Here is a 24,908-nt window from a genome sequence, read left to right as displayed (position 1 = left end):
GGTCAGCAGCCTGCGGACTAAGGGGTTAACTACACCTAGCCAAGTGGAGTGGCCAATAGGAATGTAGGTAGCACTTTCAACGGGGACAAAGGAATTTGGGTTTTCCCTCCTTGGTCTCTGTGAGTTCCTCTGCAGCTAGAGAGAGAGAGACATGTTTCTCTCTCTCCAAGACACAATTCTTCACTTTCTGTAAGTAGGGTAAAGTTTAGATAAATTCGTTAGGCTTTATTGTTTTAAGGATTGGTTATGGGATCTGATGTCTCGCGCTGCTTAAAAGATGTTTGGCTTTTCTTTTTAACTAAGTTCTAGCCTATGGTGTAATTCCTCCATGAGTATATTTTGTGACCTTTCCATCTGCTCATGATGCTTGCAACAGGAATATTGCTGTGATAATAAAAGTTTTCTCTTTTCTTTTTATTAACCTGGCAGTGGTTAATTGTGTGCCCTGATTTTTATTTTAGGGGTGAGATTTCCCAAATGATCTTTCCCCTGAGTGCTTTCTTAATATTTGGGGGGTGGTAGCAGAAGTTTTATTCCCAAAATCTAGGTTTTGAAGATTTTGGGGGGAAGTTTTATTCCCATGTGTGGTAGATAAGGCTTTGGGGTGCACTTGCTGGCCCTCACTTCTGCATTTATCATGCCAGAGTGGGGAAGGAGCCATGACAGCTTTCATTAAATATTGACTGCTAGACTCCCCGCTTACTCAACTGCCTCAGAATTTCCGAGAACGATGAACATGTAAATCAATAAAAATGCAGGGAAAAAGCCTCACCCATTAGCTACGTCTAGACTGGCATGATTTTCCGCAAATGCTTTTAATGGAAAAGTTTTTCTGTTAAAAGCATTTGCGGAAAAGAGCGTCTAGATTGGCACGGATGCTTTTGCGCAAAAGCACTTTTTGTGGAAAAGCGTCCGTGCCAATCTAGACACGCTTTTCCGCAAAAAAGCCCCGATCGCCATTTTCACCATCCGGGCTTTTTTGCACAAAACAGTTTTCAGCTGTCTACACTGGCCCTCTTGCGCAAAAACATTTCTGGAAAAGGGATTTTGCCCGAATGGGAATGTCAAAGCATTTGCGCAAGAAGCACTGATTTCGGACAGTAGAACGTCAGTGCTTTTGTGCAAAATCAAGCGGCCAGTGTAGACAGCTGGCAAGTTTTTGCGCAAAAGCGGCTGCTTTTGAGGAAAAACTTGCCAGTCTAGACGCAGCCTTTATGTTTTGCAGCTGTGAAAACGTATAGAGATCAACGTACACATAAAAATAAAAAAATCTTAGTAATAAGTATGGATATTTTCTATCAACGTTCTATAAGCGTAACCTACACACCTAGGGATGTGTCTAGACTGGCAAGTTTTTCTGCAAAAGCAGCTGCTTTTTCGGAAAAACTTGCCAGCTGTCTCCACTGGCCGCTTGAATTTCCGCAAGAACCCTGACGATCTCATGTAAGAAATCCGTGCTTCTTGCGGAAATACGATGCTGCTCCCGTTTGGGCAAAAGTCCTTTTGCGCAAAAGGGCCAGTGTAGACAGCTCAGATTTGTTTTGCGCAAAAAAGCCCCGATTGCAAAAATGGCGATCGGGGCTTTTTTGCGCAAAAGCGCGTCTAGATTGGCCACGGACGCTTTTCCACAAAAAGTGCTTTTGCGGAAAAGCATCCGTGCCAATCTAGACGCTCTTTTCTGCAAATGCTTTTAACGGAAAATTTTTCCGTTAAAAGCATTTGTGGAAAATCATGTCAGTCTAGACGTAGCCCTAGTGTGGGTCACTGCTCTGGGGAGTGGCACCTAGACAATTTACAGCGAGAGAGCAGAACAAGGGAGCTCCGCAGGGCCAGGGAGTTAATCCCTGTGGGCGGGGCAGTCCGGCCCCAAAGCAGATCAGCTCCCTTTCACTTTCGTTTCTCAGGGACGGAGGGGAAGGTGGCAGACCTGGGAGCCCTGCCTTGCAGCTGGCTCCCTTATGTAAATCACTGAGTTCCTGGCTCAGACAGTGACTGCCCTGCCCAAGGGAGGCTGTGAAGGGGCAGGGGAGAACATGGAAACCTGGCAGAGGATGTTTGCGCAGAAGATGGCCTGGGAGAAGCCCAGAGACAAGTGGTCGCTCACCCCGGAGGATAACCTCAGTCCACGAAACCTTGAGCCTGGATGGCAGCTGTACCAGCAAGGAAAAGCATTTGCCAGGTGAGGGGGGAGCAGAGAAGCAGGGCAGTGAATGATGCACAAAGGCATGGGCGGGGTAGGAACCCCCTTTAGGGAAACTAGCCCCGCCCCCACAGCCTGAGGCCCCGCCCCTGCAGCCTGAGGCCCCGCCCCCGCAGCCTGAGGCCCCGCCCCCACAGCCTGAGGCCCCGCCCCCACAGCCTGAGGCCCCGCCCTTCCGCCTCCCTTGCCTGCCAGAGTCCTGAGGCCCCACATTGAGGCTGGAGGAGCCCCAACCAAACCATCCTGAACCCTAGTGAGCCCCCACTGGCTTTGGAGGAGGGTGAGCCAAGGGCGGAGCATCAGGGCAGAGCGTGGGCAGGGCCCTGGCCTGGGTTAAGGGAGGCATAGCCTGCCCTGGCCTTTGCTACCAGCCGCCCATGCTCCAGATAGGGTGGCCAGGTGTCCGGTTTTGAACCGGACAGTCCCGTACTTGAGCTTTCTGTTCGGGAACCAAACGGAGAAAATGGAAATGAGGAAATAGAACTGTCCGGTGTTTTCTAATTGAGATGGAATGGCGATTGTGATGTCACGTCAGGCACAGGCTAGCCCGGGATTTCTGTTGGAACCATCTGGCAGCCCTAGCTCCAAAGTGAATTCTACCCAGGGCTCGGAGCAGAGCTTCCGGGAGGAAGGAAGCCGGGCGGGCAGGGCAGAGGGGTAGGAACAGGATCTGTTGGGCTAGCCCCAGTGATGTAGCAGTACAGCTCCTGGCCCTGAATGCCGATGAGTCACCGGGAGGGTCCCGCACATTGGCCTCCTGTTTAGTAGCATTTTCCACCCCAAGCGCGGAGGAAACGTCGTTGCACTGGAGTTTTTCCCTGGGGGAGTCAGTGGCCAGAGAAAGGGCTAGCTATTAAGAGCACAACTTCATGGAGTCCAACGGGGACACTGGTGGAAGCTGCCCATCTGCTCCATCTGCTTGGGGGGCAGAGTTAAGGTGATTGTGAGTTACTGCTGTTAGGACAAGGCCATACAGGGGTTCGCCCCTGAGTGCTGAGTGCTGCTGGGAGGTGCTCAGAGCCTTGCAGGATGAAGCCCAATGTCAGTGGCTGATGGGTCTCTCCTCATCGAGTTTGGGGCAAAGGTGTGGCCAGAAGGACTCACCTGGGTGGGCCCCAACTCTGGGCGGGTGGGCAGTGATGGGGACAGGGGTAAGCCCAGGATCTATGGCCTCATATCCCAGCTGCAGTGCTGGGCGGGCTGGCAGGTGGCGGATGCAGACGCCTGGTGGGCGCCCGGCTAAACGCCCCCTCCTTTGCTTCTGCAGGTTTGAATGCTCCGGCTGCTCCCGCCGCTGGCCATCGGCGCAGGTGGTGCTTCTCTTCCAGATGCACCTGGCGCAGAGGCAGGGCCGGGTGAAGATGAGGCTGTTCGGCCAGACGTGTAAGAAGTGCTGGGCGGCTCGGTTCGAGAAGCCCGTCTTCACCCAGGAGGCCATGGAGAGGATCCTGGACAACTTGGTGCGGAAGATCCTGCAGAAATGCTACCGGGAATCCCTGGCAAAGCCCAAGTTCTCTGAACCCCTGGTGGAAGAAGAGGTGGAAGGGCCCCACGACACGGCCCGTTGCGAGGCGTGTGCTCTGGGGGTCTGTTCGGTGAAAGGCTCGTCTGCTCGTGCGCCCCTTGCCCCCGCTTCTCTGCATGGCCGCCTGGCGGGGCGGGGAGCCGACACGGAGAGCTGCTGGAGGCTCCTGTGTTACGTGCTACCCATCCTGGCTGCTTTGCTCGGGCTGGCGGTGCACTGGAGTGGGCAATAGGAGGATCGGCGCCCGGAATGACGTGGGGGGGAGGGAGGCGGTTATTGTATTATCCAGACGGGCGGCTCATGCACCTTCCCCTCCTCAGGAGGGAAAAACGCCCCGATCGGCGCCATGGGCCGGGGAAACCGGCCCCTGCTCAACGGTACCTTGCAAAGCTGTCGAGAGGCCCGTTCAGAATTCAACAGGGGAACACAGAGGCGGAAATAACAGCAGGCGGGTGCATTAAGCCGCCTCTGGGCCCCTCCTTGTGGGTCTGGTCCAGCGCCCCGTGGAATCCCATTGACTCCAGCGGGCACTAGATCCCCAACAGACCCTCCTGCTTCATCTCTGTGTCCTGTGCCCGCTGGGACAGGCCGTCCCTAGAAAGCTGGGCGCCCCGCAGGGGAGGGCTGCGCTCCGGGCCACGGGGGCAGGAGCGGTGGGGGGCAGAAGCAGGGCTGGGAGGCAGCAGGAGTCGGGGGATGGAGCTTGGGGGGAAAGGTGGGATTGTCCCTGCTCTCACCGCCGTCGGGAAGTGGAGTCACACGGCTGGGAGCCGGCAGGGTGGAGCGGGCTGGTGCCAGGTCACTCCGCTGCCTGCTGCTGCTGGTGAGTGTGGGGGGACCAGCCCCCCATCTCCAGGGCCGCATTGCTTGGAGGAAAGGGTTGATAGAGGGTATAACAAGATGCACCCTGGCTCATCCGCAACTGGAGGGCCACTCCCCTGTCCTTCCTGGTGTGGCGGGAAGGGAAGGCCACGGGCCAGAGTCCTGTAGCTCCATTGGCCACAGTGATGGGGGCGTCTGCCCCACACTGGCCTAGCGAGGGTTAAACCCGGGCCTGGGAGAGGGCTGAGACATGGAGCCAGCTGCTGAGGCACGTGGCAGCCAATCAGGGCCCAGCTTGGGCTGTATAAATAGGGGCTCCTGGAGGGAGGAGAGGCCAGTCTGGCTCCAGCTGGGGAGCAGGAGGGACGTGGCTGCCAGGGGAGCTACAGAGGGTACCTGAGGCAGAGCAGAGCTGGGGAAAGGCAGACAGAGCTGGGGGGCTCTGGCCAGGGAAACTCCCAGGCTGAGGCCTTGCTCTCAAGGCCTGAGGGGACTAGGGCTGCAGGGGGCTGCAGAGGGCAGCAAGTCCACCCCCTTGCCAATGAGGAGTGACCATGTCAAGCTGCAGTTTGCCCCTGAGGCAAGGGTCACTGAGGCAAGGTGGGCCTAGGGGCTGGGGTTCCCTGGGAGGGGAAGGCCCTAGGGTGCCGGGGCACTGCTGTGGGATAGTACCGGGAGGGAAGGGATGCAGGGCCTGGACCGGGGCAAGAGGCAGGTAACCGAGGGTGAGACACCGGCCAGGAGGAGGCGCCGCAGCGCTGAGTTACGCCCCTGTTCCAGCCACAGTGATGCGCTGTTGATTTCACCGAGGGAGGGTCTGTCCCCCGGTAACTTGTCCCCTTCCACAGGGGAGGGGCTGATATAAGCCTAGACGGGGAGCAGAACGCCCGGCGGGGAAGCTGGCCTACTAGCAGGCTGCAAGCCTCAGCCTGGGCCATGTTCGCCGATCACCGAGTTCAGATCCTTTCTACCTGGGTGCTTGCGTGGCAGGGAACGCGGGTTGGCGTGCCAGTCCTCGGCGACGTGCTGCCCCGCAGCGTGCTTTTCTGTCCCACTACTACGGGAACCCTGGGCCACGCAGCGGTCTGAAGATGGCGCGTCTTGGCCCCGTTCAGACGTAACGGGAAAGGCAGTTCTGCCTGTGTCCCTGTTGAAAAAGGGCGGATTCTGGTGCCTCTGCAACAGAAGGACCCATGCTGGCGGGAGCAGTCTTTTCCCCTGCAAAACGCACGTTAACCGACCGGTACTTGGCTTTGTGTCAGTTCAATAAAACATCACATTGAAATTGAAATTGAAATTTCAGGGGAAGCAGTGGTGTTTCCCTCTCTGCTGGGATGCTGTGAACCCCGACAGCCTTTGGGGGGGCAGGAATTCCCCCAACGACCGCCCGGTGCACAGCTCGATCCTAGCACCTGTAACCCCCTTTTTCCTCCCTGGGTCACTGGGGAGCAGGTCACACTCACAGGTGTGCCTGGGCGCCTGATGTTTTAACCCAAAAGAGATCCTGAGCACCCCAGCGGGGATGGTGTTTAGCTGGGGAAAGCCCTATCCACCCCCTTGCTGCTGTCCCTTGCTGGCAATGAATGTAAAGTGGCGGTGCCTCTATCTGGCTGGCCTTGTACACACACTGGTGCCTTAAGAGCCTCCAGGAATATCCTCATTCCAACATAAATCTGGATCTAATTCCAGAACAACTACAAATCATAGACATCTAATGGAACACTTTAAAATAAACCATCTTTCCTTAACTCCACAGGGATTAACAGATTAGCAAGGAACAGCATTAACAAAACACATCACAGTCACTGAAGCTTATATAGCCAGACAACAGTGACCCCACCCCAGACTGTGCACACCCCTGGACTCAGTCCCAGACTTGCTTGTATGGGCGCGCTGATGTTGCAGCTGTCCTGAGGGTTTGGTCCAGGCTAAACAGCAGCTCTGTCCCAGGCAGCCTCTTCCAGCAAGGCGCAAATTTACTGCCTCATGCTGGGCCCATCGGAAGCAGCCTGCTAACTCCCAGTTCCAACAGGCATCCGGTAGCTGCATCCAACAGCCCCTGCACTGGGTCAATGTCCTGGCAGCAGCCTGGCTCCCGCTTCGGTTCCAAACTGCAAGGCAGAGTCCCAGCCTGCCAGGCCTCTTCTTCAAGCACATGGAGCGAGCCTCCTCTCTCCCACAAGAGTCCTTTCTTCCTGTCTTTTGCCCAAGGGCTCATGGGAATTGTAGTCTGGATTGTAGCACACAGGGTCTTTTCAGAATAAAACAGAGGCCCCTTAAGTAAGGGGACTACACACCTTGATTAGCCTGGGCACCCCCCAGGGCTGTGGCAAACAGTAGCCACGCGGGGGGAGTGCAACAGAAATCCCAGGTATCCGAGAGGAAGCTCTACATCCACCCAACACTCACAGCCTCTGCCCTCCCTCCAGCCTCCTCAGTGCCTGGGGAGGGAATTTCCTTCCCTTCGGGCAGTGGCTGGTTCTTAGGTGGGCTGGGGGTGGGGGGCAAATGCTCAGGTTGCCCTGCTGTCCCTCCCAGCTCAGGCTTTGGTTGGGCTGGCTTTGTCCATAGAATCCTAGGCTGTAAGACAGTGGTCCCCAACCTTTCGAGGTTGTCGGGCGCCAGGGGGTGTGGCCGTTCGCCCGCCAGGGGGCGGGGACACTTGCGCCCTGGGGGCGCCCCCCCCCATACCGCATGCCCGGGGGCGCCCCCCCCCCCCCATAGCTGCATGCCCGGGGCCGGCGCTCCCCCCGCCATGCGCCCGGTGCCAGGCCAGCCCTGAGCACCTGGCGGGCGCATGGAAATGAGCACCTGGCGGGCACCGTGTTGGGGACCACGGCTGTAAGAGATCTCAGGAGTCGTCCAGTCCAGCCCCCTGCCCAAAGCAGGACCATCCCAACTCAACCATCCCAGCCAGGGCTGTGTCAAGCCGGGACTGAAACATCTCTAGGGATGGAGATTCCACCCCCTCCCCAGGGAACCCAGCCCAGCGCTTCACCACCCGCCTAGGGAAATCGTTTTTCCTAATATCCAACTTAGGCCTCCCCCACTGCAACTTGAGACCGTTGTAGTAAGATGAGGGCCTGAAACGAAAGCCCCCGTAGCACAGGCCTGGTTCGAGGCCTGAGGCCTAGCTAACAACAGACAACACTTGGCTTAAGGCAGGTCCCTGCTCATGGAACTGGCATGAACAGAGCTGAGAGAGCAAAACATTAACTGGCAATAGGCCCAGGTATAGACCAGTAATTGGAGTCCCAGTCAACCTGTGGAACTCCTTGCCAGAGGAGGCTGTGAAGGCTAGGACTATAATAGAGTTTGAAGAGAAGCTAGATAATTTCATGGAGGTTAGGTCCATAAAAGGCCATTAGCCAGGGGATAGAAATGGTGACCCTGGCCTCTGTTTGTCAGAGGCTGGAGATGGATGGCAGGAGACAAATCGCTTGATCATTGTCTACCCTCCGGGGTACGTGGTGCTGGCCACTGTCGGCAGACAGGATACTGGGCTAGATGAACCTTTGGTCTGACCAAGTACGGCCGTTCTTATGTTCTTATGTTATGTAATTGGTGCTGGGCATAGGTTGAAAGCACATTGGTACCACTGACTTGGTACCCACACTCCCCACAGATACTGACCCAGGTTCGAAAAGGGTCTAAACCAACAGCGTGAGGGATACGGGGGATCTTCTAATCCAACCACCAAGTGCAGCAGAGGGTGGTAACCTGACATGTCAGGCGAGAGGTGTAACTTGTTGTATCTGTATATAAATTGGTGTTTTGGAGAGGCTGTCTTTGTGTGACCTACGGGGCAGTGAGACCTCTCGCCGACTGAGCCGAGGGCATTGTTACGGGGTACATGTGCGTAGTGCTTGGGTAGAGTCTCACAGCTATGACTGTACTTCTCTTAACGATAAACCTGGCCAGGCACCTTCGGCCCTTCTCTGATTTGGGGTCTTTGGGGTCTTTCTCAGAGTCTGCTGTGGTGACTAATTGCACAAGTCGACAGGGCCCATGTGACTGAGCACACCCGCAGGCAGCCTTCTGGTTCTCATCACCGACAGAGCAGGAGAACTGTCACTGACTATTACAAGCATTGCTCCACAGTCTGAGATCTGCCGCACTGAGAACAGCCTCTCTCCAGCCTCTTTGGAACCCCCTTTCAGGGAGTTGAAGGCTGCTCTCAAATCCCCCCTCACTCTTCTCTTCTGCAGACTGAACAGACCCAAGTCCCTCAGCCTCTCCTCATAGGCCATGTGCTCCAGCCCCCGAATCATTTTGGTCGCCCTCCACTGGACCCTCTCCAATGCGTCCACATCCTTTCTATAGTGGGGGGCCCAGAACTGGACACAATACTCCAGATGTGGCCTCACCAGTGCCGAATAAAGGGGAATAATGACATCTCTGGATCTGCTGGCAATGCTCCTCCTAATGCAGCCTAATATGCCATTAGCCTTGTTGGTTACAAGGGCGCCCTGTTGTCTCATCTCCAGCTTCTCATCCACTGTAACCCCAGGTCCTTTTCTGACAAACTGTTGCTTAGCCAGTCGGTCCCCAGCCTGTAACAATGCTTGGGGATTCTTCCAAACATCACCCGATTTCTTTTGGCCCAATCCTCCCATTTGTCTAGGTCACTCTGGATCGGATCTACCTCTCCCCATAGCGTCGTGTCACCTGCAAACTTGCTGAGGGTGCAACCCATCCCCTCATCCAGGTCAGTCATAAAGATGTTGAACGAAACTGGCCTCGGAACCGACCCCTGGGGCACTCCACTTGAAACCGACCACCAACCAGACATCGAGCGGTTGAGCACTACCTGTTGAGCCCAATGATCTATCCACCTTACAGTCCATTCATACGATGGATAGAAAGCTGGCTTGATTACTGGGCTCAAGGGGTAGTGATCAACGGCTTGATGTCCAGCTGGCACATGCCCATTCCTGCCGTCTGAGCAGTCCCTCCTGGAATGGCAAACCCACTCTCCAAACAGTGGAGAGCTGGCAGCAGGAAGCAGAGGAAGGAGTCCTGCAAGCCAAGGTTGGAGGGATGCTTCTCTTATCTGTCTGCCCTGTAGCTAGACACGGCTCCGGTGCATAGTTGGCCCTCCTGGTGCTGCTGCTGATTGGTGGTGTGCGGGTTCCACAGATCTGTCACATCTAAACCGAAATGGCTGAGGTCTGGAACTAATGCAATACATTGAGGTCTATGAACTTCCAGGCTGCCCACTGGAGAACAATGAAGGATCCCTGGCTGTGTCTAGACTGGCCAGTTTTTCCAAAAAATCAGCCGCTTTTCCAGAAAAACTTGCCAGCTGTCTACACTGGCCGCTTGAATTTCCATAAAAGCCCTGACTTCCTACTGTAAGAAATCAGTGCTTCTTGCGGAAATACTATGCTGCTCCCGTTCGGGCAAAAGTCCCTTTTGCACAAAACTTTTGCGCAACAGGGCCAGTGTAGACAGCTGAGATTTGATTTCCGCAAAAAAGCCCCGATCGCGAAAATGGCGATCGGGGCTTTTTTGCGGAAAAGCGCGTCTAGATGGGCACGGACGCTTTTCCGCAAAAAGTGCTTTTGCGGAAAAGCGTCCTGCCAATCTAGATGCTCTGTTCCGAAAATGCTTTTAACGGAAAAGTTTTCCGTTAAAAGCATTTCTGGAAAATCAGGCCAGTCTAGACGTAGCCTCTGTGTACAGCACGTATCTCTCCCATCATGCCCTACTAGCACATGAGAATGTCGTTATGGGGATCTGCCCGCTGTATTCTTCATGCATTAACTCCCTGAGTAAATTCGGGCCCTACCAAAGTCATGGTCCATTTTCACCAATGTCAGGGTCATAGAATTCTAAAACCGTAAATCTCATGAGTTCAGCGATTTAAATCGGAAATGTCACGTGTTTTTAACGGAAGGGTCCTAACCGTGTGGGAGAGGGGAGGGTGTCGTAGGTTGTGGTACTATTCCCCTTACTTCTGAGCTGCTGCTGGTGGCAGCGCTGCCTTCCAAGCTGGGCAGCTGGAGAGCGGTGGCTGCTGGCTGCGAGCCCAGCTCAGAAGGCAGAGCTGCTGCCGGCAGCACTGCAGAAGTAAGGGTGGCATGGTATGGTATTGCCACCTTTACCTCTGTGCAGCTGCTGGCAGGGTGCCTGGCCAGCAGCGGCTGCTTTTGGGCCACCCAGCTCTGAAGACAGCACAGAAGGAAGGGGGCAATATTGTGACCCTCTCTAAAATAACTGTGCAACCCTCCCACAACTAACTCTCTGTTAGGTCAGGACCGCCTGGCTGGTCTCCCCCTGTGGAATCTGCATAGCGTAGGCTAAAAGCACACAAAAGACAGATTTCATGGGCCATGCCACATATTTCATGGCTGTGAATTTGGAAGGGTCCTAATCACAGAACAGTTGGATTGTTCCCAACAACCCCCAGAAACTCAGGAAGCAGATTGGCTCGGGAAACAAAACTCCTTTCAGTTTCATTTCTCGCACCCACAGTAGCTGGCTGTTTGTCCGGTATCTCTAGCAGTGAATACAAGTGGCAGGACAAGGAACTCCAGTGCCCATCCTGCCACCCAGCAGGTGATGAGACACAAGGGAGAAATAATCCATTGGAAACTCCATTTGCCATCTGGTACCCTCTGACTGTCCACACGGCCGTCGGGCGAGATGCAGACGCTGACCATGGATTCTTGGAGAGAAATGTTTTATGAGAAGATAGATGAGGTGAAGCCACAGGACAAGTGGGACCTAACGATGCACCAGGACCTGGATTACAATGTCCTGGAACCGGGTTGGGTGCAGTCGGTGCAAGAACACGCATTCGCCAGGTGAGGAGAAGCGGTTGTTAGGGCCGCTGGGAATTCCTTTAAGACTTCACACATACCACCACCTCCTTAGTCATTAACAAACGATCTGCATTCAGTGACGCATGCCACGTGTGTGTGTGTGTGTGTGTGTGTGTGCGTGTGTGTGTGTGTGTGTGTGCGCGTGTGCGTGTGTTTGTGTGTGTGTGTGTGTGTGTGTGCGTGTGTGTGTGTTTGTGTGTGTGTGTGTGTGTGTGTGTAGGCGTAGAAGCAAATATATGAATGCTTTAATTCTGTCTTGGAATTAATGATGCCTTTAAATTAGGGGTGGAGAAGCTAAGGGGCCGGATGTGGCCTCCGACTTGCCTGGATCCAGCCGCCAAGGTTTAGAACTCCTCTCTCAGCATTGTGATCTCGCACTGGTACTCCTGCCCTCCCCCATCACCTCATCATGGGGCTGGAGCACACAAAATCTAGTAGCCTGCCCCCCCGAGGCTCTGGTGTGCGGGGGAATATGGGAAGTGTCTTTCTGCTTCTCAGTTGGGGGTCACATCAGGTGTTTTTTTCCCTTTGCTTCTCGCTTGTGTGCAACCCTCGACTCATTTTTCTGTGGGTCAGAAGCCTCCAACCCCAAAAAGGTTCCCCAGCCCTGCTTTAAACACAACCTCTGCTTTCAAAATTGCTTCCTTTTCTTTTCCAGCCACCACCCGCCCCTTTCCTCCCCACCCCCATCTCTGCAAATGGGGCTGCCATGTTAGCAGTTTACTTTTTGGTTGGGGTTCTGTAGCCTCTCTCGCGCATGCTATTTGGAAGCTGCAGTGTATTGATGCAGGCCAGCAAGCCCAGCAGTGCATACATTGTAATGAAAGGAGTGGGAGAGGGCGGTGCAGAGCAGGATGGGAGAGGGCGGTGCATGGGGTGGAGCGGGATGGGGGAGGGCAGTACGTGGGGTGGAGCGGGATGGGGGAGGGCAGTACGTGGGGTGGAGCGGGATGGGGAGGGCAGTGCGTGGGGTGGAGTGGGATGGGGGAGGGCAGTACGTGGGGTGGGGTGGGATGGGGGAGGGAGGTGCAGCAGGATGAGAGAGGGTGGTGGGGAGGAGTGGAGCAGGCTAGGGGAAGGCAGTCCAGTGGGGTGGAACGGGCTGGGAGAGGGCAGTGCAGTGGGGCGGAGCGGGCTGGGGGAGGGCAGTGCGGTGGGATGGAGCGGGATGGGAGAGGGCGGTGCGGTGGGATGGAGCGGGATGGGAGAGGGCGGTGTGGTGGGACGGAGCGGGATGGGAGAGGGCGGTGAGGTGGGACGGAGCGGGATGGGAGAGGGCGGTGCGGTGGGACGGAGCGGGATGTGAGGTGGGACGGAGCGGGATGGGAGAGGGTGGTGCGGTGGGACGGAGCGGGATGGGAGAGGGCGGTGCGGTGGGACGGAGCGGGATGGGAGAGGGCGGTGAGGTGGGACGGAGCGGGATGGGAGAGGGCGGTGCGGTGGGACGGAGCGGGATGTGAGGTGGGACGGAGCGGGATGGGAGAGGGTGGTGCGGTGGGACGGAGCGGGATGGGAGAGGGCGGTGAGGTGGGACGGAGCGGGATGGGAGAGGGCGGTGCGGTGGGACGGAGCGGGATGTGAGGTGGGACGGAGCGGGATGGGAGAGGGCGGTGCGGTGGGACGGAGCGGGATGTGAGGTGGGACGGAGCGGGATGGGAGAGGGTGGTGCGGTGGGACGGAGCGGGATGGGAGAGGGCGGTGCGGTGGGACGGAGCGGGATGGGAGAGGGCGGTGAGGTGGGACGGAGCGGGATGGGAGAGGGTGGTGAGGTGGGACGGAGCGGGATGGGAGAGGGCGGTGCGGTGGGACGGAGCGGGATGGGAGAGGGCGGTGAGGTGGGACGGAGCGGGATGGGAGAGGGCGGTGCGGTGGGACGGAGCGGGATGTGAGGTGGGACGGAGCGGGATGGGAGAGGGTGGTGCGGTGGGACGGAGCGGGATGGGAGAGGGCGGTGAGGTGGGACGGAGCGGGATGGGAGAGGGCGGTGCGGTGGGACGGAGCGGGATGTGAGGTGGGACGGAGCGGGATGGGAGAGGGCGGTGCGGTGGGACGGAGCGGGATGTGAGGTGGGACGGAGCGGGATGGGAGAGGGTGGTGCGGTGGGACGGAGCGGGATGGGAGAGGGCGGTGCGGTGGGACGGAGCGGGATGGGAGAGGGCGGTGAGGTGGGACGGAGCGGGATGGGAGAGGGCGGTGCGGTGGGACGGAGCGGGATGTGAGGTGGGACGGAGCGGGATGGGAGAGGGTGGTGCGGTGGGACGGAGCGGGATGGGAGAGGGCGGTGAGGTGGGACGGAGCGGGATGGGAGAGGGCGGTGCGGTGGGACGGAGCGGGATGGGAGAGGGCGGTGAGGTGGGACGGAGCGGGATGGGAGAGGGTGGTGAGGTGGGACGGAGCGGGATGGGAGAGGGCGGTGCGGTGGGACGGAGCGGGATGGGAGAGGGCGGTGAGGTGGGACGGAGCGGGATGGGAGAGGGCGGTGCGGTGGGACGGAGCGGGATGTGAGGTGGGACGGAGCGGGATGGGAGAGGGTGGTGCGGTGGGACGGAGCGGGATGGGAGAGGGCGGTGAGGTGGGACGGAGCGGGATGGGAGAGGGCGGTGCGGTGGGACGGAGCGGGATGTGAGGTGGGACGGAGCGGGATGGGAGAGGGCGGTGCGGTGGGACGGAGCGGGATGGGAGAGGGCGGTGCGGTGGGACGGAGCGGGATGTGAGGTGGGACGGAGCGGGATGGGAGAGGGCGATGCGGTGGGACGGAGCGGGATGGGAGAGGGCGGTGCGGTGGGACGGAGCGGGATGTGAGGTGGGATGGAGTGGGATGGGAGAGGGTGGTGCGGTGGGACGGAGCGGGATGGGAGAGGGCGGTGCGGTGGGACGGAGCCGGATGGGAGAGGGCGGTGCGGCGGGATGGGAGAGGGTGGTGTGGTGAGATGGAGCGGGATGGGAGAGGGCGGTGCGGTGGGACGGAGCGGGATGGGAGAGGGCGGTGCGGTGGGACGGAGCGGGATGTGAGGTGGGACGGAGCGGGATGGGAGAGGGTGGTGCGGTGGGACGGAGCGGGATGTGAGGTGGGACGGAGTGGGATGGGAGAGGGTGGTGCGGTGGGACGGAGCGGGATGGGAGAGGGCGGTGCGGTGAGATGGAGCGGGATGGGAGAGGGCGGTGCGGTGGGACGGAGCGGGATGGGAGAGGGCGGTGCGGTGGGACGGAGCGGGATGGGAGAGGGCGGTGCGGTGGGATGGAGCGGGATGGGAGAGGGAGGTGCGGTGGGACGGAGCGGGATGGGAGAGGGCGGTGCGGTGGGACGGAACGGGATGGGAGAGGGCGGTGCGGTGGGATGGAGCGGGATGGGAGAGGGAGGTGCGGTGGGATGGAGCGGGATGGGAGAGGGCGGTGCGGTGGGACGGAGCAGGATGGGAGAGGGCGGTGCGGTGGGATGGAGCGGGATGGGAGAGGGCGGTGCGGTGGGACAGAGCGGGATGGGAGAGGGCGGTGCGGTGAGATGGAGCGGGATGGGAGAGGGCGGTGCGGTGGGATGGAGCGGGATGGGAGAGGGAGGTGCGGTGGGATGGAGCGGGATGGGAGAGGGCGGTACGGTGGGACGGAGCGGGATGGGAGAGGGCAGTGCGGTGGGATGGAGCGGGATGGGAGAGGATGGAGTGGAGCGGGCTGGGGGAAGGCGGGGCGGTGGGGTAGAGCAGGCTGGGAGAAGGTGGGGCATGGGGCGGAGCAGGATGGGAGAGGGCGGTACGGTGGGACGGAGCGGGATGGGTGCAGCGGGATGAGATAGGGCGGTGGAGCGGGCTGGCAAAGGGCAGTGCAGCAAGGTGGAGCAGGCTGCCAGACCACTCCAGCTCCCACCACCAATGTGGTGAGTGCAGAGGGTGACTCCTGCTGTTGCCTTGCACCAGAGACCCATCATCCCCTGGCACCCTCCTGTCCATAGGACGGTTGGGACGGCCACTCTGGGGCCCCCAAAAATGCAGGGGCTGGGGAGGGACAGCTCCGCCCACCATAGAAGAGGGACACTGATTGGAGAGGGCTAGCGAAGAGCCCCAAGAATGATTAAAGGGTTAGCAGCCACAGCGGCCAGTGGCACAGTTGCAAGATCTCCACCTACGTAGCTTTACAAACTATTTACACAGGGAACAAATATTTACCACGGAGGCCACTGGAAGAGAAAGCTCCAGCATGATCCAATGGCGAGAGCCTGGAGCTCGAGCCAGACCGGAAATAAGATGGAGACATCTTTAACACTCTGAATAATTGACCATTGGGACCACTTGCCCAGGGTGGTGGTGGACTCTCCATCGCTGCCAATTTGGAGATCACGCAGGGAAGGGTCCCTAAAAGCTCTGCTCCAGGAATGATTGTAGGGCCCCTCCCTGGCTCGTGTTGTACAGTTCATCAGGGCAGATGCTCACAAGGGTCCCTTGGACATATCGGAACCTGTAATGACATTGAAATGCATTAAAAATAAGGCCTGGTGGATGCAACCTGGGGAGTGTGACACCTGCCTAGGCCAGATCTGAAGTTGGCCCCATGTTTTTACTGAGCTTTGAGTTTGGTAGCAGGGGCTGCTGGTTGGTTGCTGTAATGGGGTCAACAAGTCCCATGCTGAGCTTAGGCAGGAGGGGTAGGAGGACTTCTCTGGTCTGCAGGCAACAGCTCCCCCAGCCAGGCACCTGCTGGAGCTGCCAATTATGGAGGCAATTTTGGGAGGTAATAGTTGCCTTTATAAGACAACTCCCCCAATATCGGGACGATCCCAGTAATATCAGGACGCCTGGTGGCCTTATGCATGCTGTATCTCCTTCCTCTTTTTAGCTTCCAGTGCTCTCGCTGCTACCATTCCTGGTCATCCGCTCAAGTGGTGGTCCTGTTCCACATGTACCCGGACCCGCACAGGAGGAAAAGTCGGGTGAAGATGAGAGTCTTTCGACAAAAATGTTATGAGTGTTCTGAGGGCAATTTAGAAAAGCCACATTTCCAGGAGGAAAGCGTCAGGAGAATATTGGCGAACTTGGTCAACAGCATCAGGGAGAAATGTTATGGTGAGTTCGTGGACCACAGCCAGCTAGCTGAGGTTATCGTATCAGGATGGCCCCATGGACCGCATCGGAGCGACCATTGTGAGGCGTGCTGGTTGGGAATCCATCAGAAGCCTACACACTCGAAGCACCATAGAAAACCCAAAGGCACAGTGCATCATGGGACATCCAAAGACACAATGCCACTAAGTCAGCTCCCATCCAACAATTTACTCGAGGGCCCGAATTGCTGTTCAGAGTTTTGTTGTGTTCTCTGCGTTATTTTCATGTTCATTTTTATTTATCTGATGACCTCTCAAAGTTCCTTCCGGTTCTAAGAGTCTATGATGGAGCTGGCCACATAATGGGGATCATCTCCTTTCCCCCACCTGATTCATGAATCATTGTTAATAGAGTCAGCTAGCCGGGTTATCGCTGCTTGATGAGTTTGCATTGCCTAGATAATTGCTGGGGATTCAAAAACATGATTGGAAGTCCCCCAGACGTCACGAATTCTGGCGGGAATGAGTGCCTCTGAGAACGGCAGTCACAGCTACAGCCTTCCTTCCTAGCTTTTCTCTAGGGGTTGATCTCCTGTTTGAAAAAGTCCAGTTGGCCAATCAAGGAGCAGAAACAATACCACATGACTTCTTTTGGGATATGTAAAAATTCGGAGGGGTCTGGAATAATGCAGCCACTGCATTACTCTTTAAACATGCTTTTTTCTCTTTGTTTCTGTAGTTTAGAAAGATACATTAAGAGTCTGTCCAAAACCAGTATTATCCTTCCTGATGTATAAACATGCTCTTTCCCTTCATTCCTGTAGGCTAGGAAACCAGAGAAGTATGTAGCTGTTTTACTTTGTTGTGTCTTTGGTTTATCCTCATTGGCTCTGTATAAAATATTTTCAGGGTGAAATTTCTCGTAATCTCTGTAACTTGCTGATTTAGAAGGTTTGTAGTGTAGAAAAGTGTTGATTTAATTAGACACTGTAAATAGTAATTAGGGGTGGCTATAACGGTATTCATTATTTGCTTATTAATATTCATTGTATGGTAGTTAACATTACTAAATAAGGTTTTAGGAAAAGTAGATAAAAGGGTATAATTGGTGCCAATTTGTGGCCATTCAGACGTTGTGTTGAGTGTCCAAGGTAAACGTATGTGAGCAATCAAGCAGTTCCGTTAACCTCATCCGCTCCTGGGTCACCTGTTTCTTCTCTAACAACTTTGGTGACCAACCACACACCACGAGGCACAAATAGCTCCCGCGAACCATTTGGGTACAGAGGCGGAAATTATTTGTCTGGACAATTTGGCCCATCCCAACAACAACTGCGTTAGATCTATGAATCCAGAAAGGTGCTACATTGATAACAGACATTATTAGCTGCGACTGATTCTTCTGGATCTGCTTGTTACCTTCATGCTCAGTGAGGTATTTGACCGTGAAAACGGGGATGTAACAACCCAACTGTTTGAGGAAAGATGAGCCAAAGGAGATGAGCGAATGCAGAAGAAAACCATGGAAATGTCCGTCTGGAGAGGCATGCAAGAGGTTTTCCTTAGTACATCACAATTGCCACAAACGAAGCCCATGAATTGTCCTCCCTCGCGTGAGCATGGAGAATAATTGATCACTGTCCTCTTGCCTTTGGCATTATCACGTCCTCCCGCGGCTCTCTCTTCTCCAGACTAAACGTGCCCCCAAACGGCGGCTGTAACTTTGCCAGAAATAAAGCGTGTCCCTTTCTCTGCCGTGCATTTGGTTACCTCTCGTGTTTGTCACCCCTTGTGTGCAAGAAGTGAATTGTGCTGTCAGTACTGTTGTGTCTCTTCAGCAAGTACCTGGAAAAACCAACATTAGTTGCTGTTGCTTGAAAGGCCATGAGGCAAGGTTGGGTTAGTTACAAAGCCACATGTGTTATGTTGTGGTTAACAGTGAAGCAACTCTCTGGGTTGCCCGTGAAACCGGTTGTTCCTGGTGACTAATGCAGGCTGCCTAGCATGCTGATATTTTAACCTACCGACAATATATCTTCCAATCATTTAATAAGCCTGTTATTAAGCATTAATGCAGCTGTTGTGTAATCCAGGTTGGCCCGTAACTTTCTTCCGATCCTTCTCACTTATGCTACATGGCCCATGACACTTCGCACTAGAGGAAATTAACTTTGGCCCAAGTAGATGAGAAAACTCTCAGTATTGGGACATACGACCATTTCCTCATAGCTACAGAGAGGGAGTTACCCAGCCAAGCCTGTTTACCTTGGATTTGGTCTGCAGGGATGCCTGCACACCCCTTGCCACCTGGAAAGCATGTGATCTGAAAAACAAAAGAGAGAGGGGTGCACCATGGTACTGAGAACAAAGCAGGTGCAACGCTGATGCATAAACTCTGGTTTCAGGTGACGTGTATGTACCGGCGTTGGCTATAAAAATGGCTGGAGGGGTGTGACTTTGGGGACACGCCCGGTATGGGACTGCTCTTTGGAGACGGATACAGTTGAGAACCTTCCTCCTCGCCCAGTGGTTTTGAAACTAGGGGTTGCAACCCAGCACTGGGGGGTGGGAGGTTGGGCACTGGTGCTTGGGGCTGCAGGGGGAACAGGTGAGCAGTGTGGGGGCTAAGGCAGCTCCCTGCTTGTCCTGGCACTGCCGACTGCGCTGTGCCCCAGAAGTGGCCACAGCAGGCCGGCTCCTTGGGGGCTGGGGGGGGTGCACAGGGCTCCGCGCACCGGCCATGCCCCCAGCACTAGCTCCGTACATCCATCGGCTAGAACTTGCTGCCGGCTGGTCTGCAGTGCCAGGAGAGGCAGGAAGCTGCCTTAGCCCCCGCACCTCACTGCTGACTGGGACCCACTTGAGGTCAGCCCCTCCTGTCCCAGGCCCCCCACCAGCCAGAGCCTCCTCCGACATCCCAAAGCTCCACCCTCAGCCCCACCCCGCAGCCCCCACTCCGGTCACGTGATGTGGGGCGCGGCATCGATTTTCTTCAACTGGGTCACGAGAAAAAAAGTTTGAAAACGGCCGGCCTAGGCCATGTTATTGCACCGGCGTGACGCTGGCCAGGGAGTCTCTTGAGTCTAGTCCCTGGAGAACTGAAGGGTGGCCCGGCCTCCGCCCACACAGTCTAGTTCCTGGGATGACTTTGGTGCTTCAGTTCAATGGTTCCTCCCCTAGGGAGCCTCCCCTGTCCCAGGACCAGCGTCTTCACGGAGTGAGGAAAGGCCGCGTTAGCCTCGCTGGCTTCTCAGCCTGCTTCATGCCCCCACCCCCAGCCAGCATGCGCACTGCCGGAAGCAGAGGTCCTTGGGGGGCGAGGGGACAGCACCTGGCGGTGACTTTCCTGCCTCCCCCTCACAAGCCCCCACTTCCATCACCTCCATCCCACGGGAGGCTGGGGAGGAAGTGGGCTGTGCCCTGGACCAGTGGCAGCATCAACCCAAGAGCTGCACTCGGCCTGTGCCTGCAGATGGCGCCGTGCCCCCTTAGCCGGAAGGTTTTGTTCCTCTGAGCACTTTGAACCACCCATCCGCTTTCCAGGACCGTGGCTGACTCAGGGGCCGATTTCACCCCTAAAAGCCGGGCTTGGTTCAACCTCCCCCGGGGCCGGTGCTCTTGGAGTAGGAGGCAATGAATGTTCCTTCTCTCAGCTCATCCGATGTCCCTTGGACGCTGCCAGCCAAAGCCAAAAGGAAATTGAGAACATCGAAACAAACAGAAACCCTAACCCCGAACAGAGATTTTTCCCCTGCAAAGGGAGAAATGCCGTAACGTCCACTCTGGATTTTGCTGTTGCTATGGCTGGTGCTTGGAAAGCAATCGGCTGCTACAGTTGTATAAAACTCTGTTTGGGTGCGTCTAGATAGCGGCGCTGTTTCGGGATTCTTCCAGTATCCCCAGGGATGGCCCGTGACTATAGGCCGACTTGGCCATCGCCTAGGGTGCCGCCTTCAATGGTGCCTGATGACATTACGTCATTGACGGCCGTGCAGGCGAGGGCACCGATCGCGCGTTCCGCTTGGGGTGCCAGCTGCCGCAGCTGGTCTCAGGCCACTCCTGGGTATCTCCAAGTAATTATTCTGCGTCTTTAAACGCGCCTGTTATTTCAAAACCTATTTCGAAATAACGGGTGCGCTATTCCGGCATCCCTGTTACCCCCATTCCACGAGGGCTAAGGGATTTGTTGAAACAGCACCGTATTTCAAAATTTGGCACCTTGCAGACAGCACCAAATTTTGAAATCAACTATTTTGAAATCACCTCAAAATAAGCTACGCAATTTGCGTAGTGCAAATTGCGTAGCTAATTTCAAGGTCAGGGTGCTGTGCAGACACACCCCTAGAGAGAGAGTCTCCCTCTGAACTTTCTGGAACGTTGCATAGAATTCATCCTGAAACAACCAAGCCTGCATTTAGTCAGACATATCACAGGCCTAATTTAAAGGCTGCTGAAATCTCACCTGTATTTTGCCTGGCAGCCAGCTAAGGTGTTTGAACGGGACTCGTTTAGCTGCGAGAAAGCTGCTGTGGTTGAGCGTTCATTATCCTGCTTGCTTTCTGCTAAACCCCGCTGCACGCAGCTGGGCATTTTAACGAAGCTGGCTTCGTTTGTGGTTCAGTCTTTCAGGCCAAAGTGACTTTCTGGCTGCTAAAAAGCGGTGAGGCGCTTCCCACAATGCCTGTCTTTGTCTACCCTGTTTCTTAGCTGTCGAGCTTTGAAAATACACCTCCCGTGGAATAGAATGGACCAAAGTAACCCCGGGGAAATGCCACTGGTGCCAACGATTTTGGCTATTCCGCTGTGGCCAGGACTGGAATCCAGCCCCACGTTGGCAGCCGGGACTTGGGTTTTTTAGGGAGGAGCAGTTGTGTTCCTTGTTTGCACAAATTAATGTGTTTACCATTGTGTTTGTGGGTGTGGACTGACCTCTCCTGGCAGTGCTTGCCTGCACAAATATGTACACACACTCACACAAATACACCCCTTCCTCCCCACACACAGGTGCACATGGTTCATGTACGTGCAGAGGAGACAGGAATGACATGACACTAAGAGCTCTTACTGGGCCCTATGCGCCCGTGGCCCCTCTGCACCTCCCCAGCAGTGTTCCCTCTAATCTTATCCATTCGTGTGCAGTTTTGCCATCCATGTGTGGAATACATTTTGTTACGTGCACCGAGGCACCTGTGAATGTGCACCACCAGTCAAAACAAACCTAGCTGTGGGTGCTCTGCTAATCAGCTGGGTGCCACTTGAATCTCTCCTGAGCGGCTAATCCCACCATATCCTGTGACACTCCGGAGATGGAGGCTAGAGAGACATACCCGCGTCACCTCAGGGCCTCGTTTGCTTGGTGAAGAAATGTTGCTCCCCATCAGAAGAGATTTTGAAAAACACCCTGTTTGTTGCTGCATCTCTGCCACCGATGTTCGGGGTGACCTTGGCCATGTCACTTACTCTCTGGGGAAAAGGAAGGGGGATAATCGCTGCTTTGGGACACTCTTCATCGACACGGCGAGTGCTTCAGGACCAGGCCCGGCTCTGGCATTGTGCTGGGACAGTTCCCAGCCCAATCTGTAATCCAGATCATAACCATTCTGAGCTCTGCCGCAGCAGCGGAGCCCTAACCTGCCTTTCTGCCGCACTTAATGGGTCTGTCGAGAGGCATGTTTAGGGCAGTGTCTGTGCCCCGCGGACTGTCCATGGGATCAGAGCCTGGCTCTAAGTCCTTCCCACCCCCCTTTTAAGTCTCAGCTCCCTTTGGCAAGCGGCCCAGGAAAAGAATTTGGTTTCCTTTGAAGTAAAGCTCCCGTCCCCTCCTTCTGCGCAGGAATCCCCGTTAGGCATTCTCTGTTCTTTTCCCTTGACTGAGTTTACACAATAATTGAGTTGTGAAAGGAAAACAGCAGGGATTCCTTGCAGTCCCTGTGGCTGGTAAGACCGGCTCATTATGAGACATAAGAACGGCCACAGTGGGTCAGATCAAAGCTCCATCTGGGCCGGTGTCCTGTCTGCCCTCCCCTGACATCCATTCCCAGCCCCTGACACACAGAGGCTAGGGACACCGTCCCTGCCCATCCTGGCTAATAGTCATTGATGGGCCTGTGAACGTATCTAGCTCTTTTTTGAACCCTGTTGATGTCCTAGTCTTCACACCATCCTCTGGCGAGGAGTTCCACAGGTTGACTGTGCGCTGTGTGAAGAAAAACTTCCTTTTGTTTGCTTCAAACCCGCTACCTATTACATTATGAGAAATAGATCAGAGTTTTAAAAAGTTATATTACTGAGCAGTTCTCTGGGCCTTGATATTTTTGGGGCACAGGGCAAGCATTCCTGGAAGATAGAATTATAGAATCAGAAAAGACCTCAGGAGTCATCAAGTCTAACCTCCTGCTCAAAGCAGGAGCAACCCCAAGTCAATCGTCCCAGCCAGGACTTTGTCAAGCTGGGACTTAAACACCTCTAGGGATGGAGATTCCACACCCACCCTGGGTAATCCATCCTAGTGCTTCCCCACCCTCCTTGTGTTGACTCCATTTTGCAGATGGAGAAACTGAGTCACACAGTGGTAATGAAGCACTGCAAGAAGGGGAACCCATCTCTGGCCCTGGGAGGGGAGTGAAGATTCAGAGCAGCAGGTGCCGCAGATCCATGCTCTTATCTAGCTCTTCTGCTGAAGCACAGCTCGTGTGTGTGTGTTTGTGTGTATATGTGTATGTGTGTATATGTGTGTGTGTGCGTGTGTGTGTGTGTGTGTGCGTGTGTGTGTGTGTCTGTGTGTATATGTGTATGTGTGTGTGTATGTGTGTGCGTGTGTGTGTGTGTGTGTGTGTGTGCATGGCAGGATGGGATCGGAAGTGCCCTCTGTACTTCCCAACGTTGTGCCTGGTCTCCCAGCTATTCTGGGCCTATCGCTATGTAGCACGCAAGGCTGCCCCTGTCTGATGGGCAGGACATGGGGGAGCCAGGCTGCCAAAACCAGGGGGAGGCCAGGCAGGCAGGTGAGGGGGGGATGGAGCTCAATGCAGTGATCACATGACTGCGGTGTGACTCAGTTTCTCTGTCTGGCTCTACAGCATTGATGAGGACCTGTGCTGATCACTCCGCTGCCCGCTCTGGTTGGGCCCCTCCATCAGTGGCAGCCAGTGCTTGCTGAGTTGGGGGGGCAGGAAGGGCAAGAAGGGGGCACCCCACTTAGCAATTCAAATGTTGGAGGGCATGGGGGCACCTCCCGAGTGGTACCACACATCACCTCGGATGCAGCAGCCAGAGCCCGAGAAGCGCCTGCCGGGGTCAGCAAAGGGGCTTTTCCTTTTCTCATCGGCCCCCGATTTTCTAACCCCCCCCCCCAGGCAGTGATCAGAGCACAGAGGTGCCTGCCCGGAGGGAGGCGAGGCCGGAAGGGCTGCCTGTCCAGCCTCCGCAATGAACCGCAGAGCTAGCAGAGGAGAGGGGGAGAAATTCTCGGAGCAGCGCTGGATCCGCTCCGGCTGGGTGCTTGTCGCCCGGTAGCTGTCACAGCGCAGAACCTGCGGCCCGCAGGGCGGGGAGGCTGGATGCTCCGGGAGCCAGGCTTCCATTTGGGTCTTTGCAAAGGAACGAGTTTCCCGTTTGCTTTCCAGAGCGTGTCCAGCGCCGGTGCCGAGAGGGGCTAAAAGAGCCAGAATCGCTCTCCCCTGCTCTCCTCTGCCCGAGGTGTGTCCAGAGTAACTCCCGCAGTGCAGCGCTGAGGAAAATTCGGGCTCCTCTTGCTCGAGAGGATCAACACCCCATGTGCTGGCCCCTGGCTCCAGGCCCGTGTTCAGAGCCGGCGTTTGCGGCTCAGCTCTCTCTCCGCAGGCCAAAACCACCCAGCCTGGAATATGGGAAGGTTCGGGTGCCGATGTGGATTTTGAGCATCGCTCAGGGCCCCCTGGAGCGTTTGCTGCAGGGATTTGGGGCGATCTGGGGCCTGACTCTGCTCTCGCTCACCCCCGGGGAAAGCCAGCCCCCGTGAGATCAGGGTCAGGGCCGGGACACTGGGCTCCCAACTCAGAGCTCAGAGCCGGGTTCTGCTTCGGCCCCGTTTCTCCCACTAGTGGAGACCCAGAGGAGTGTTGTCCGGGGAGCCTGACCTGGCCCGGGGTGCGTTTGTCCGAGCGGGGATCTCACACCCCACAAGAGGTCACCCCGTTCTTCCCGGCTGCGCTCTTTTCTGGGAGGTGGCCCAAAGACCTTCTACTGCCCGTCACCTCCCCTCCCTCCACATCCCTCAACCGCCCCATCCTGTCTCTGTGGGGAGGAGAGCCGTCGGGTTGTATCGCCAGGGTCTCTCTCAGAGGCCAACGCCCGGCCCACGCCCCATTCTACAGCAGAGAGCTGAGCCCTCAACGCACGACTTCGCAGGTCTGGCCTACGAGGAGAGGCCGAGGGATTTGGGCTTGTTTAGTCTGCAGAAGAGAAGAGTGAGGGGGGATTTGAGAGCAGCCTTCAACTTCCTGAAGGGGGGGTCCAAAGAGG

The 24,908-nt window shown here is 56.2% G+C and overlaps 2 protein-coding genes across 3 annotated transcripts; both read left to right on the top strand.

The window, feature by feature from the left end:
• Positions 1-91: 91 nt before the first annotated feature.
• LOC102444714 (receptor-transporting protein 3-like) lies at positions 92-8,615 on the top strand. 2 transcript variants are annotated; one of them, XM_075938222.2, is made up of 3 exons: positions 92-189; positions 1,905-2,179; positions 3,468-7,664. In XM_075938222.2, exons 2-3 carry the CDS (start codon positions 2,034-2,036, stop codon positions 3,955-3,957), a joined length of 636 nt encoding a protein of 211 aa, XP_075794337.2. In that variant the 5' UTR covers positions 92-189; positions 1,905-2,033; the 3' UTR covers positions 3,958-7,664. The 2 variants fall into 2 exon arrangements, with proteins under 2 accessions (XP_075794337.2, XP_089636830.1); XM_089780704.1 differs by lacking the exons at positions 92-189; positions 1,905-2,179 and adding an exon at positions 2,403-3,137 and having other exon boundaries at positions 3,468-8,615.
• Positions 8,616-11,014: 2,399 nt separating this feature from the next.
• LOC102444499 (receptor-transporting protein 1) lies at positions 11,015-18,165 on the top strand. The gene is made up of 2 exons (XM_025189585.3): positions 11,015-11,356; positions 16,202-18,165. Exons 1-2 carry the CDS (start codon positions 11,196-11,198, stop codon positions 16,740-16,742), a joined length of 702 nt encoding a protein of 233 aa, XP_025045370.3. The 5' UTR covers positions 11,015-11,195; the 3' UTR covers positions 16,743-18,165.
• Positions 18,166-24,908: the final 6,743 nt, after the last annotated feature.

Source organism: Pelodiscus sinensis, chromosome 10 (genome assembly GCF_052426305.1).
Source record: "Pelodiscus sinensis isolate ZL-2025 chromosome 10, ASM5242630v1, whole genome shotgun sequence".
NCBI classification, from domain to species: Eukaryota; Metazoa; Chordata; order Testudines; family Trionychidae; genus Pelodiscus; species Pelodiscus sinensis.
This window is presented reverse-complemented; position numbering and strand designations above follow the sequence as displayed.

Bases quoted from the DNA above. Each gene is read 5' to 3' on its own strand.
- LOC102444714 (XM_075938222.2), top strand. From the start codon at position 2,034: ATGGAAACCTGGCAGAGGATGTTTGCGCAGAAGATGGCCTGGGAGAAG. The intron at 2,180-3,467 runs GTGAGGGGGGAG...TTGCTTCTGCAG, and splicing joins CAAGGAAAAGCATTTGCCAG to GTTTGAATGCTCCGGCTGCT.
- LOC102444499 (XM_025189585.3), top strand. From the start codon at position 11,196: ATGCAGACGCTGACCATGGATTCTTGGAGAGAAATGTTTTATGAGAAG. The intron at 11,357-16,201 runs GTGAGGAGAAGC...TCCTCTTTTTAG, and splicing joins CAAGAACACGCATTCGCCAG to CTTCCAGTGCTCTCGCTGCT.